Genomic DNA, 14,953 nt, shown 5'->3' on the forward strand with positions numbered 1-14,953 from the left:
TGGAAATATCAGCCAAGTCAGTGGCTTAGGTCACCCATAACTACATCCACTTCAGAAATGAAGAAATGAAATGGCTCGCCCATGAATGCAGCACAAATCTCTCAGTAAGTGCAAGCACAATCCTTGCTTTCAGAGTCCAAATTCCTTGCCCACCTTCTTGTTATGGCTTTTGCAGCCAGTAAGACAAAGAGCATGTTTAATGTGCTGGGGCACAGTAACAGCAGCAGAAATATATACAGCTGCCAGCAAAAACTAATGATAGCCTCAGGATAGCAGCACTCCATTTTCTTGCACAGCTTCTTTTATAATTCCTTTAATCTCAGTTTTCTAAAGGAAAATGCAAACTGTATTTGGCAAAACCCAAATGGGTTACTCCTGGGATCCATAGCCCTCTGCATCTTTCATCCTTGTGAATCCTTGCATTTTCATGAGCGTTCAGCTGCCATGAAAAGATAAGCTTGAAAGTTCCTTTTTCAGATCTACATTCCAATACACCTTATCAGACATGGACTGAAGGACAGAAGAAAGGCTAATACAGCAGATCACAGCCAGAGAGTCCACCCCTGCCGAGCTTTTGGGCATGGAAGCCTCTTTCACAGTGTATGTAAAGAGAGCCCAGTGCTGTGCAGGATGAATATGCAAGGACAACACGGAGCTGAGCAAGGAACAAAGAGACCATGGACTGCATGAGCCCCAGCTCAGCGTGACACCACAGGGATTTGTGTCTCTGGATTTCAAAGCCACTGGAAAAGCTGGCAGAGCTCTCCAGAGTTCCTGCTGGTACCAGTAATAACAGCAAATTCAGGGCTAAAGCAATCAGGTGAAATAATCTCAGGGAGAGGAAACGGGCTTGTCCGTCTGTTTATACATGGCCTAGCACAAAGGCTCCCTGGACAACACCCAAAGATATGACAAATGCACAAAATAATGAGGAATAATTATAATCTGGGGTGCTGAGAAACCGTAAACAGGTTGAACTTGCTCAGTAATGTCGTCAGCCCCAACTGGACAGGCCCAGTCACGCGTGCACGGCGCAGCTCCGTGGCCTCATGGCTCCTCTCGTGTGACAGGCTGTCAGCAGCCTAGGGCTGCATCTCCACTGACACTTGTTAAATATACACAGATTTTCAAAGCAGGTCAGAAGGAACTACTTTATATGCATGTACTGCATATCTCCATGCTTTTAGCTCCCATTTCTGGACATGCTTTTTCACCACATACGGTGAATACAACCTTCATTTTGTATAAAATTATGGCTCTGGTAGAGCTAACAACTTTACAGATGTTGATGGGGGCACCTTACAGATAATAAAAAGGTAAGTAATGAAACAGCATTCGTCTAATATCCAGGTGGTGAGAAAAACATTAGTATGGGCCTCAGTGGAAAGGGAGCTCTGCCTCCAGCAGCAAGGGGGGCTACTGCCAACAGCCACTGCACTGGGTTCTTCCAGGGCTTGGGCTCAGGAGCATCCAGAACAGTGGTGCTGGGGAGGGGGATTGTTGTTTTGGTGGATTTGATATATTCTGTTGTTACTGACTGAAAAATGTTTCATGAGGGTAACAGAGAAGCCAAATGTCAAACTGGGCTATTTATTTTACTAACTTCTAACTGGGTCAAACCTTAATGCCAGAAAAAGAGAGGAATTTCTGTCATTGGCAGCAACAGAAACAACATCAGACATAATACTCGGAATGTGGTGATCCTTGTACTGTTGCAATATGGAAGTAACTCAGCTAAAAACAGTAACATCATTCCAGAACAAATAATTTAAGTCAAAGTTGTGCACCTCTGGCTTCATCTGGCTTTTTCATAACTGCCCACAAGGAGCACAACACAAAACTTTAAAGTATCAGATTATACACACATGACATTCGTGATCAGTTAAAGCACAAGAGGTTTATATGAGATTTTTCATTATTTCAGCAAGAAGAAAGTTCCATTTTTAATAAAAATATTTTTAGTTTAAAGTATTATTTTAAACAAAAGAATAAAATAAAAATTGGAATTAAAAAATACTAATCTATGTATAAATGAAAAATTTCAACTGTTCACTTTCAGCAAGTGCAGGTTCAAAAAACCCCAGAACATGAGTCTTTATCTCAGACCAGGGCAGCTTTAGAAAATATCTAAGCATATGAAATCCATGTAATGTGTCAAGTCATATGTCACAGATTTCCTCTCTGCTCCTACTTTGGCACTTGTCTCCTGTAAATGCCCAAGAAGAGAAGGGAACAAGTAAGTATATTATGGTCCTAAAAACCTCCTGGTATGTGGTAATCTCTCTCCCTGTTTTCCAGCTTTGCCCACTTCTGTCGCTTTAGATCACAAAGCACCTAAGACACATTTTTTCCCAACATTTGTTTGTGCAAACCTCTGCACAGTGTGCCCTTATCCTGAGCTTCAATACAGCACCAGTGAACATTCACAGTGTCCTATAGCCTTTACAATAGATTGTGTGTGTTGTGCATGTGCAGTCAGACAGGCAGAAGAGCAAGAACAGGGTCAGCAATAAGTACTTTCTTTGGCATGGAAAGCAGCATGAGACTGATCCAAACCTGGGGTTTCAGTGACTGTAGCCAAGGCATCTTGGACATGGGGCACAGTGACTGCCCCATCAGCAGTTACACACTCCAACTTCAGGGTCAGAAACCACAACCATGTGCACTCAGAGACTGCTGGGATGGTGGCTTTGGCCACCAAGGGTCACGTGTTGTGCAGGAATATTAACAGGAATAGTTGTAGTGCCAGTGTAGAAAGGAGAGACCTTCTCTGCAATTGTTCCAGTCACTGAGCTTAGCTCTGCCTACTTTTTCTTGTGTTATAGGATCAGATTTAAATAATAACATGAATCAGAATAGTGGCAGATTCTTATTTTCTATTGCAACAGTCATTATTACATTCTTAATAAAGAAGCATTGACCCATGGTGGAGAAGTATCTTTAGGTATACAATTGCTGTTGTAAATGATTACTGCTTCCCACTCTAAAATGTGCAGAAAAGACTCTGAAGTATCTACACATACTTTAGAAAAAAAGACAGCTTCTGCCTCTTTACAGAACAACAGGCTGCCATCCAGGAATGGGAATTTAGACATTGTCTTGGGATTTCCACAGTGGTTGAAGCACTACTCTGCGTTGTCAGAACAATCCTGAGACTCACCAAGCACACGCAAGACAAAGTACCTGATCAAAACCAGCACTGACAGCTGGCAGAGAAAGGCAGGGTACATTCAGCACACCCCCTTAAAGGGGCCTGAAGATCCTTTTTCTTCTCTCTAAATGTTACCAACTTTGTCCTATGTCTGTTTTAAAAGCATAATGATGTGGAGGAAATTGAAACTAGAGATTAGTGTCTGACAGGAACAAAAGGATAAAAAATATTGCTGTGCTTGGGGGGGGAAAAAAGCCATGAAATGCTCCAGTTCCTTAGACACAAAAGAAGCCTTTAGCATCTTGACATTTATATAGTATATATATACACACTGTCCCCAACTCTGAGAACAAACAATGCTGAAACACATGGCAACTGAAACAGCAAGCAGTAGATGGCAATATTCTACTGCCGGCCAGTGTTGCTTGGTTATTTTTAACTTGCTCACTCTGATGGGGTGGCCTCAGACACTCCTTTTCATGGCATATAGTTCTGCTGATCCCACAACTAGGGAGGTGAAAGCAGATCTGACTCTCTCTTCATTCACATGCTTTCAAGTTGATGTAGTCAGTGACATTACAATGTTTTAAGACAGTTTTTATGAAAATCAAGGAAGGTAACTGATCCCACAACACCAGGAAAAGACTGGCCATCACAAGATAGTGAGGATCTTCTCCTTGGGCATGGATTTACTGGGGAGGAGCACACAGCTTTTCTCCTGCTGTTAGCATCAGGAGCAACAACCATGTGTCTGTGCAGCTCCCACAACCGCGAAGGTCTGAATCCAGTTTTGCTGGTTCAGTTAGTAAAGATCAGTCACACTAAGACACACATGCAAGGAATGGATTTTGTCAAGTTTTTAACAAAAATATGCAATTTACCTCCCTCTCTTTGAACTATGTGGTAGAGATGAACCATATGCAGAATAGACTCCAGATCTTGATCTTGGTAGCCTTTCTCATGCATGTCTTCCACTGAGTCTGGATAGATGACTTGATCTCGTAGTGTTCCAATGGACATGTAGGGCCTGAGGGACAATACAAATAAACTGGTAATCTGAGGATGGCTTCAGGTGAGCACATCTTGCTGATGCTCTAAGAACAGAGTATAAGGCTTTAAACACTATGTTGCTAAAACTGAATTTATCCTGTGAATGCATTGTGAGTAAACATTTTTCTAAACTTACCTTAGGGACAATGTATTGTTTCCATAACAGCTGATTACATGGTAACAACAAGGGTAGGTAGCATGGAAACACAATGACAGATTAGGCAGAATAAATATCCACTTCATAACCCATTTTGAATGCTTTCCCTTGAAATCAGCAGAGCTATCCTGTATTCAAGGTTTGGTACTCTTTAAGAGACTTAGAAATTGATTTAAACGTACACATGTTAAAATCAAGTTGTAACAAAAACATCGCAGCTCAAACTGGTAAAGAATTCCATGGTGCAGCAGGAGACACACAAGTCAGACATGAGAGCACTGAAAACCTCTGCACTGAAACCCTTCTTTCTCTATTATTCTGGAGTGCAGAATTTGGATTGGGCATAACTTAGCTGGCTCTAGAAGCCAGTGTACCACCTCTGAATTGCAAAATAGCACACATTAAAGGGGCTGGTCACCTTAAACCTCCCAGCACCAGCCTCCCTTTGCCAAGTACAAGGCTGTCTGTATGCGAAGCAGCTTCTTAATCACCATATTTCCAGACCAGGTAATACCATCTATCTTACTCAAACAAGCTGTCTCCAATTTGAAGCCAGAGTCCCCAGTCATGGCTGGGGAATGGCTACGGCCAATTGCCACAGTGTCGTGAGCTGTGCCCAGCCTCTGGTACAGCCCAGGACCCAAAAATCCTCCTAGTCTCAAAACAAAGAAAACTGAAAGAATAGTTTCACAGCTCTCTAAAAGATATCAGGCCATTCAGATTAAGACAGCAAAAGCAATCTAAGACACATCTACTTAACCATTTCCTTTGCTGGTCTAATGATTTATTGTGAAGGATAAATATTCATCCTGTCTCATAGACACTGCTGATAGCTCTTGGAAACTGGAAACACCTCAGGAACAGTCTGTGGGATTTTGAGTTTGGAAGGGAAAGTCAGAGCCAAAGAACAGTCAGGCTCTAGATTCTGTCCTGCTTTCTGTGCCAAGTGCCCCACAACTCCCTCTGGGTTCATCTGCTAAAACAATACTAGTCTTATTAAAGCTGTAGTGCCAGGGGATGATGATAAAGAGGAGCAGTCAAAACTGGGCCAGCAATGAGGAGACTTCCAGGCAGCTTGCTCTTGCCAGCAAGAACTGCTTCCAACAACTTCACAGTGTGTTAAAAAGCAGTTTTCTTCCCTAAAACGCTCTGGACCCACATGGCGGGAAGGTCTCAGCCATGCAGAGGCTTTGCCTGGCAGAGATGTGTAATACCTCAGCAGATTTCTTCCCTTCCCTTGGAGGTGTCTGCAGAAGGGTGGATCTATCCATTGTTATTCTGAGAGTCCCTAAAATACACCACAGAGTAATGTGAAGGAACTCACAGTGCAACAAATGAAGAATTACAGAACTAAAGCTGCCATATAAACTAAAATTCACATGCAAGCTGGCTTCAGCTGCATTGGCTTTAGTGCTGCAAACATCCATGGTGAACTGTCTGTACCCGCCTGTGGTTAAACTACTTTCACCACCAAATGGGTGAGGATGGGAAGGGCAGGGGTTCTGAACTCTTTGCAAATATTTGGTCATCTCTGTGTTGTGGCAAGCACCCAGATGGAGCAAAACCAGAACCACAAGTCAAATACAAGCACTGCTTGCTCCTCTTTGCTCATTGTTCTACTCTCTGCTTATTGTGACAATAGTACTGCTCTGGGCTGCTGCATGAACACTAGCACCAACTGCAGTGAACCACTTACATTAATTGTGATATTGCAAAATCTCAACTCTAAACATTAAGTAACTTCATGAAGTAATGAGCTATTACATATCCACAATGCTCTCCATCTAAAATCCCAAAGGGCTTGACTTCTTGCATGTGTAGAAATCATTTCACTTGCTCCAGACTGCTGCCACCTCGGGGACAGAAGAGCAACTCCACCTGGGCTCAAAAAGGTTTAAATCAGCGAGTAAGGCTGTGTAATTTAGATGAAGCTGCAGGTAAGAGCAAGGGGGACAGAATACCTATCATATAATTTGCCTGGGGTTTAATACCTTACTCCTGTGAAGTATGATCCTGTAATGACTAGCAGCTCTGAGATTTAACCTATGGCAAAACAGGGAAAGCGATGCTCAAACGCACTATGCCAGGACACTTGGTGCCACGCTGTTTACTGAGTCACCAGCACTGCTTCCTGGCAAAACTGCATTTTCCTTCTGGCTTCACAGCTAAACACACTGGTACTACCAAGCACACCTCTCTCCACCTAGTTTGTAAACATTACAGAAAAGCCCAGCTTGCAGTGGAGCAACAAATCCCATCAATTACTAACTAGCAGAAAATAAGAATGGCTTACAAGGAAACTACTGTTAAGAGGCAGGATTCATGTGTCCAGAGAGTTACTGGAAAGAGCCTAATTATATACTATACCAGTATATAATAGTATATACCTATATATAAAGTATATACTGTCAGAGTCCTCAACTGGAAGGAGGGAGACTTTAGTACCAGTCTTTTTTTTTCCCAATGTTCTCTAAGATAAAATCCAGTAACTATCCTAACCCTTCAGTAGCATTATAAAAACATTTAAAGAGGGTTCTAATCTTATTTAAGTGCCTGCTCTCAGGAGAGATGCATGGGTTTAACATTTAGCCCTCCCGTTTGCCACCTAAGCTGCAGGAAGTGGCAGAAGATGAGACATACATTCATACATAGAGATTCCTATAGGTTAACTCTAGGTGGCTCCCTTTACCTACTACATAGATATTATGGACCATTTTCCAAAAGCTCGACCATCTAGGGGATCCTCCCATATTTGAATTTTCTATCATCTTGCTTATCAAGATCATAATTTTACAAGCTGCTATACTTTGTCTGGAATCACCTCAGCAAAATTCCAGTTATTGCAGTGCTCCTGGTTTAGATTAATAGTAAAAATTCCAGTTTTCACCAGCAGCAAATATTGATCAACAGTGATCAACAAGAAACAAAAGCCTCCACTAATTAAAGTAACTGAATTCTTAATTCTTCAATGACATTAATAAAAGTAATAAAAAAAAGGCATCACCACTACAAATTTGAGAAAATAAAAGGTCTTGAATGAACATGAATTAAGTTCTTTTTAAGTAGTGTTGTATCCACTGCTCTTGAACAGAAGGTGCTATCACCAGTGAGTTAAAAAATAATAAATAATACTTATAAAAATTTAAAAACCACAACAGGCTGTTTGTTTATCACACTGTGTCTACTTCAAGGGATTTTAGGGCCAGCTAAAGTTTCAGTAACTGTTCTAAATACATAAATAATTTATCTGTATTTAAACTACCCTACCCTGAACTTTGCTCTCCCCTCATACAGAACTGGCCACAAACATCCTCTAAATATTTCAGATAGATCAGTTACCTATTGGAAAATCCTACTAGAGTGCTAAAGACCATAATGCCAAGGAACATAGTTAACAGGAAATGAAATGCACAGTATGAAAGGCTGAATTCTCAATGTATATAATTAGAATCTGGTATCAAAGGCTGAAAAAAATCACATTAATCACTCTGTGGATTTTTTTTTTCCTTGCAACAAAGCTGCGCACATTTCTACAAGAAAACAATCTAAGAGAAAAGTGCTATTCATACTCAGGTATCATCTCATCTCATGGTTTTTTACTATTACCTAGATCATAGACAGAATATTACAAGAACTGGTCAGACAGTAAAAAATGTTTAAGGTAAGCAATTCACATAATTATTCAGCTCAGTCTGTTTGTATCTTGTGATAGGCAGAGAATACACAAAAACACATGTAAAATTAAAATCAAACCATAACAATTTAAAATTTTAGCAGCTAATGCATTCTGAAATAATTATACCATAGGCAACGAATCAATCAAACGAAGAGAAAATATGTCCTTTTCTTAAACTACCTCTGGCAGTACTGATGATAAAAGGATTATGTGGATGGATGATCACAAAGATCAATGAACTGAAGAACAATGAGCTGTTCTGGACAAGGTTCTAGCCTGCCAGTCCCACCAGACATACTCCAGCCTAAGAGGTGTTTCTGAGTTTTATCACAGCAGTGTAACACAATGAGCAAGGCAGTTTCACTCTTCTAGAATGATCCCAAATTATTCACAGTTTTGTAGATGAGAAGTGACACCTTATTTCACGGGGAAGAGGAGTGTAGACAGCAGAGCCTCTAGAGCAAAGGCTGGTTTTGCTCTGGGTCTCTACAGCACTTAGTTGCCCGTGGCATAACTTTTTCCATGCACTGTGATATGAATACACAAGTACTCATAGAGCAATAGTGTGTCTGCAGTCAAACACCTGCCAACAAGTGAGAAGCCACACACTGCACTGACTTCCTTCTCTTATCTGCTGTGAAACACTGCATTACACAGGACACAACAAGACAGACAGAATAGAGACACACCATGTATATGGATACATGGAACATTATTATAGATATTTTATAAGCATTATTGGTATGTGAAGTGGCTCTTCAAGGAAGCTGTAGTAATAAGCAGAAACTGAGATTGATAGGGTATCATTAATTCAAGATATTAGGCAAATAACCAAGCCTGGAAAAGTCTTCCCTCTTGGGAAAGCCACACTCCCATCTAAGCTATGTAGGTGCACACATGATGAACTGAAGAAAATCCCACCTGCTACATTCTCCCATGAGACCATGACATAATTAATGACTAAAGAAGAATTAAGTGAAAACCCGGTGTTGTGGGGACCATTCTGCATTGTCAGCAGAAAAGACTCATCTCCCCTAGAAGTTACTCATGTAAGTCTGAGCTAGTTAAACCTGGCCCTCTTTGTAGTCAATGGTGTCCTCCAGTGAACTGGTCCTAGGACATAGGCCAAGCAGCTGCAGTGACCCCAGCTGGAAGACTGTTGTGCATTATAGAGTTGGTGATCTGTGGAACAGTTAGTTGCCTTGAGTGGCCACAGGCCTGTGCTATACTTTGCTGCACTGTGTTGGGTTGTGCTGCACATACAGCTTGGCCTTCAGGCCTGTGCTGCACTGCACCTATCTCCTGGCTGCAGGATAAACTTTGTCAGCTAATCTTCACAGAGGAGCCTGCAAGCAGCTCCCACCTGGCACCAGCAGTAACACCGCTGGCTTGTCCTTGTCTTTATCTTCAAGTGAAGCAGCATGTTCTCATGGTAACATCCTTTGGTCTAACAGTAAAAGCAACAAATGGCATTGTTTACTCCTAAGAAAATCCTACCAGAGTGCTCAAGAACCTTAGCACAGCGCCAAAGAACCTTAGCACAGATGGGCCCAAGCATAGCATATGCTGTGCTGTGACTAGAGGTCTGTCTGATGCTGCACAGTGCTGGGCTCCTGGCATCTGATGGTTCAAGTACCACAGAACTGGTGAAGGGACTGGAGCATCTCTCCTACGAGGAAAAAGACTTGGGAGTGTTTAGCCTGGAGAAGTTTCAAGGGGATCTTATCAACTTATATAAATACCTGAAGGGAGGATGGAGAGGACAGAGTTGGGTTCTCCTGGCTGGTATCAAATGACAGGATCAGAGCTAATGGGCACAAACTGAAACAGGAGATGCTAAATGAGCATCTAGAAACAATTTTTCACTGTGAGGCCGATCAAGCACTGAAACAAGTTTCCCAGAGAGGATGGGGAGTCTCCATCCTTGGAGATACTCAAAAGCCATCTGGACATGGTCTTGGGCAAACAGGTTTAGCTTGCAGGCAGTCAAACACAGAACTAGAACTTAAGGAATGTGTCAGCATGAGCAGACCATGGAGAAGCTGGGAGAAGGCTGAATGACCTTGGAGTCCTGGAGTTTTGGGGCAGAAGACACAGGGGAAGAAAAATGACAAAGCCTAAAGGGCATGACAAGAATTACTATTTTCACTTCAAGAAGGAGGTGTTGGCTATGTCTACTACCTGGATTTTTAAAAGCATAGGGCACCGTAATGGAGTTTCTGATTGAAAACTATAGTAGGAAGGAGGAGAAAGGACTTATTCCCAAGGAAGTTGATACCAGTTGTTATTAGAGCTTTCAGCTGTCCTTCCTTTACAAAAACCAGCAACTGTTTAGTCTTTTCATATCAAGCTTTTTATGTCAGGCAGATTTCATAGTTTATGTTTCCCAGTGCTTCCCATTGTTATGTAACCAAATTGACTCTCATTATTTGATATGCATACGGCATTTGAAGTGTGCTTTATGAAGCTCTTAGGTAAAATATTATTGAAACAGTAAACAGTTGCCATTCTGTTCATCTGTCACAGATCCTTTATTGCACAGTTTCAGGGCAGGTGAATTAAGCTGGAGGTAACTGCTCAAGCTGGACAGAGTAATGGGAGCTTAGCACAGAAACTAGGTCATGTAAGTGCAACCACCATATTACTCCCTAACATGCAACTTTGTCTATACCACTGCTAAGCTACACAGAGTCCTCAGTCAACCTCTAGGTGAATTTGTTCCCCTGGCACTACTATCAAAACTAAATTTTGAAGGCAAAAGAAGTTGTGGATACCCCATTCCTCTAAATGTTCAAGGCCAGGCTGGACAGGCCTTTGCACAACCTCGTCTAGTGAAAGGTGTCCCTGCCCACGGCAGGGGGTTGGAACTGGATGGTCTTAAAGGCCCCTTTTAACCCAAGGCAAGCTATGATTCTATGAGCTGCTCATATCAGCAAAATGAAACTAACACAGATTAAATAGACTGTCATTGTTTTGCAGGATAGATCCTATAAACACCAGCCATGTGTTCAGTTCTTACAACCTATTAATGGCTTTGTAATTACAAAATGTTTGTCAAGCTTAATCTGACTATGTACTTAAAAAAAAACTTCAAAGCTTATTTTTCCTAGCTTTTAAATGAAGTTTCATAAACAGTCTGGCACATAGATAGATGACTGGAGTAGAAGTTGAGTATGTATGAACATATCTCAATTCCTCACCTATGTTTGGCCCTCTTGGTATCTCCCACAGCCACAGCTTGCTCCAGACATGCCCCAGACTGAAGGCACTGAGGGACCGTAACCCTGGATAATGCTGAAGTCCTTCACAAAGATCAGTTTAGCAGTAGCCCATAAATGTTGGATTTAGGTAAACACATTTAAACCTTAGGTAAGCCCCAATGCAGCAATTTGACTATATACTTCAGTCTGGAATTTATGCAACACTTTCCTTAATAATAGAAAATACCTGAAAACTGTGCTTTAATCAGCTAAGTCTTGTGTCTGGGCAGTAGAGAAGACATCTGGCATGGCTTGAGGGGGAATAGCAGCTACTCCACAAAACCATTTCCCACCTCTGACTATCAGTGTTGGTGAATTTTGTACAGTGTCCTACCAAGATGTACTGCCATTACTTGTGAGCAGTCAGCACATAAAACTAATACTAAACATTCAAACTTTACAGCTCTGAGTGAGCCTTCAGTTGAAATGGAGAGGTCTCACAGAGATTCTGGCAGGCAAAGCTTCCACTAACCTAGAGGACAGCAAGGCAAGAACTTTTCTGTTCTAGATGGAACTTTAATCAATCAGGAAGGATAAGTGCAAGAATTTCTATAGGAATGAGAAAAGGATGAAATGGAAGAAGCTGTGCCCTGGCCAAGAAGAGAGCTTGACAGCCCTCTCAGATGATGCCAGGCTGCAGTTTCTAACAGCAGAACTGAGGTAAACTGTCTGGGACAGATTAATCTCAAAAGAGGAAAAATAAGATACAAAGGAGCAGGCAACCTTTAAACCATATCTATAGCAAAATAGTATGCAAACTATTGCATATAGTATGAAGTGTGTTGTGTTGTGTTTTTTGTTAATGCTTATCTATCAAAGACCTTTTTCTCCTCTGTCAGATAAGTGGTGAACTTTGGAAATAAACACATTGAAAAGGACCATCACAAACTTGATAACAGCAAGTCCACAGAAAGATCCAGTGTGCTGGGTATCTGTACAGCATGACATGAACTGATGGCAAAGTACTGAAGGAACAAGTCAATGTGGTGATGCACTGTCAGCAAAATGCTGAAGGGCAATGACAATCACTGGTGCAGTGTTGGCGTGTGCAGAGTACAGCTTAACTCCACCTGACTCAACTCAAAAGATCATGGTTAAAGACAGAACAGTATTAGCTGAACACAAAATACAACACAGGACAGAGACATCTGAGCCAACCTAAACAAGATGAGGCAACAGAACTTGCAGAGGTGTATTTGCACAGCACTTTGTTCAGGCTACTTCTCCAGCAGACCACACACTAACAAGAAAGTAGTCTGATACAGAAGAACCACATGGATACATAATCCATTTGCACAAACTTCTGTATGTCATACAGGGTATCTGAAAGTGAAACAGAGCAATTTTGCAAGATTAAATTGTTTACATAATCAAGAACTGTTTCAGGATGAGAGTGGCCACTAATAACTACTTTGTGCTTAAAACACCATTTGAGTTGCACTATAATCTTCGAATTTTCATGTGCTTATAATGTAACATTTACTTTTATTTTATCACTTTATTATTTACATCACTTAGAACTGAAACATTCTTGCTTCATTCATCTACATGATGAATATCCTTGGACTCCCTGAGGCAAATCACATCAGACATTTGGATTACTCAATAGAGGTAAGGAGAGGAAACATATCTCTGTGGCTGATGTAATTTCATTTTGTATCCAAAGATATTTTTAGAATATAGAAAGAAAAATGCCAGATAGGAAAAGACTTGTAAACGAACCCCAAATAAAATACCAGAAATAGAGCAGATGTATGCAAAACCAATCAGCTTAGGAGGGCCAGATAAATCTTTAAACTGTTCTATTCCAGACTGTCCTAACGTTATTAAGAAGGCAGCAAGACATAGGTATATAAATTTTAAATGACAAAGAACAAACAACATTTGATACTAGTTTATCTTTGGTTGCCACCCTTTTAGCATTTGATAACCCTGCTGTTGAAAGAAAGAAATGTTAGAGATCTACTTGAATGAGCAATAGCAAGAGAGAGAATACAGAATTGGACCATTGCTGTGACTGCTGAGGAAGTGGGTAGGTCTTCTACTAGAATGGGACACAGAATAACAAAGAAACCATGCATGCTACTGGAGAAACACACCTCTCACAAAAATAACCAAATTACAGTAAAAGCAAGCTGGAGAGAAAGAACAATGACAATGGATAAGGAGAAAGAAGTACAATCAATGTATTACTCCAGGCTCTATGGGAATCAGTCCTCAAGGAAGAGAAAATGCTGATGGACATTTTAGATTTGTGCTGTGCTAGGATCTTGTGCTTTGATCAAGAGTCATGATCAAAGGTTATGGAATTAACAGAGACTGCAGGAGACATTCCTCCATGCAAATAAGACAATATGACACAGCAGACAGAAAATGATCAACAATTTATATCAATACCTCAGTGGTAATTAGACTGCAATTTAGGGTGCAGAGATATTGAGAAATATTCCTGTGCTGTTCTCAATGTAACCTGCAAGTATGTAGGTGTGCAATTTTGCTGGCATTTATATCAAACTAAGGAAATGAGAGCCAACATGTGTAGTATCTGTTTCCTTACAACTGAAAAAGTTGTTTTTTTTTTTTTTAAACATTTAATAAAGTATTTTGCTCCAAACTCCTGAATAAAAGTCTTGAGTGAATCAGAAAAATGACAGTGGCTAGCAATAAATTATACAGATATTTGAAAAAATCATAAAGCAGTGTTCTTTGCTAGCTTCACCTGCTAGGAAGCACAGGAAAATCTACTGATCAGTTCAGTATATTCCATTCATCTTAATATCTTGTACTCTTTAAACAAGGCTACAACTGTTATCACAAACACTTCTTTTGCCCATGGGAAGAAATGAACTACAGGAAGCAAAGATTCAGTGTTTGACTTTGCTTTTGCAAAACAACATAGTTAGAGGTCTCTAAGGAGATATTCTAGAACCAATTGCATAAGAGTATATACTGAGAGTCCAGCAGCATGTTAGAGTACAAAGAAAGCACAACAAAGCCAAGCTTCCATTAGTGAAATGAGCACATATTATTAAAAAGGCAATCTGCAGTTACTGTTGGATTGTGTTTTGCATTGTCAAAGTTAAGTTTTGGTTACTTTGACACTTAAGAATCAAACCACTCTCACTTGTTTAGATCTTTGGTTTTAAAAGAAATCAGATTTGAGATATAATAGGTCCACTTCAAATTTCTTTCAGACTCCAGCCTGTTTCCATGATCCCAATTATCCAGGACTTCAGCCATCTGAGGAACACAGGCTCCAACACAAGTGTACCTGAGCCCTTTCAGAAGGCTAATCATGTTGCATCACCAGTGAGAAAAGATCTCTTCTTATAAACACACTTCACATACCTGAGGTTGTGCTTACCACTTTTTAACTTGGATGTACACATCACAGATTAGAAATATGAGAAGAAGGGTCAAAATTCATGTAACCAGGTAAGAGGCACCACCTTCATCAAGACACATACCTTTGTGGTATATAAAACATGTGTTGTGGAGGGGGCTTGTAGAGAACTCCTTCATACACAGGCCACAAACCACTTAAAATTCTGAAAAGCGAACTCTTTCCACAGCCATTGGGTCCAGTGATTAAAAGATTCATCCCCTCCTCGACCTGCAAAGGGGATGAAAACACAAGATATTACGACACAGTGTATGTG

At 40.8% G+C, this 14,953-nt stretch overlaps 1 protein-coding gene across 2 annotated transcripts in view; it reads right to left on the minus strand.

Annotated features, from left to right (window-relative positions):
- ABCD2 (ATP binding cassette subfamily D member 2) overlaps positions 1–14,953 on the minus strand; it is a 38,901-nt gene that overhangs the window by 9,242 nt on the left and 14,706 nt on the right. For both annotated transcript variants that reach the window (XM_053978593.1, XM_053978594.1), the window contains exons 6-7: positions 14,762–14,907; positions 4,033–4,178 (exon numbers count right to left, since the gene is read on the minus strand). In XM_053978593.1, coding sequence (XP_053834568.1) covers positions 4,033–4,178; positions 14,762–14,907 — 292 coding nt within the window. The remainder of the gene's footprint in view (positions 1–4,032; positions 4,179–14,761; positions 14,908–14,953) is intronic.

This window comes from Vidua macroura, chromosome 5, assembly GCF_024509145.1.
Source record: "Vidua macroura isolate BioBank_ID:100142 chromosome 5, ASM2450914v1, whole genome shotgun sequence".
NCBI classification, from domain to species: Eukaryota; Metazoa; Chordata; class Aves; order Passeriformes; family Viduidae; genus Vidua; species Vidua macroura.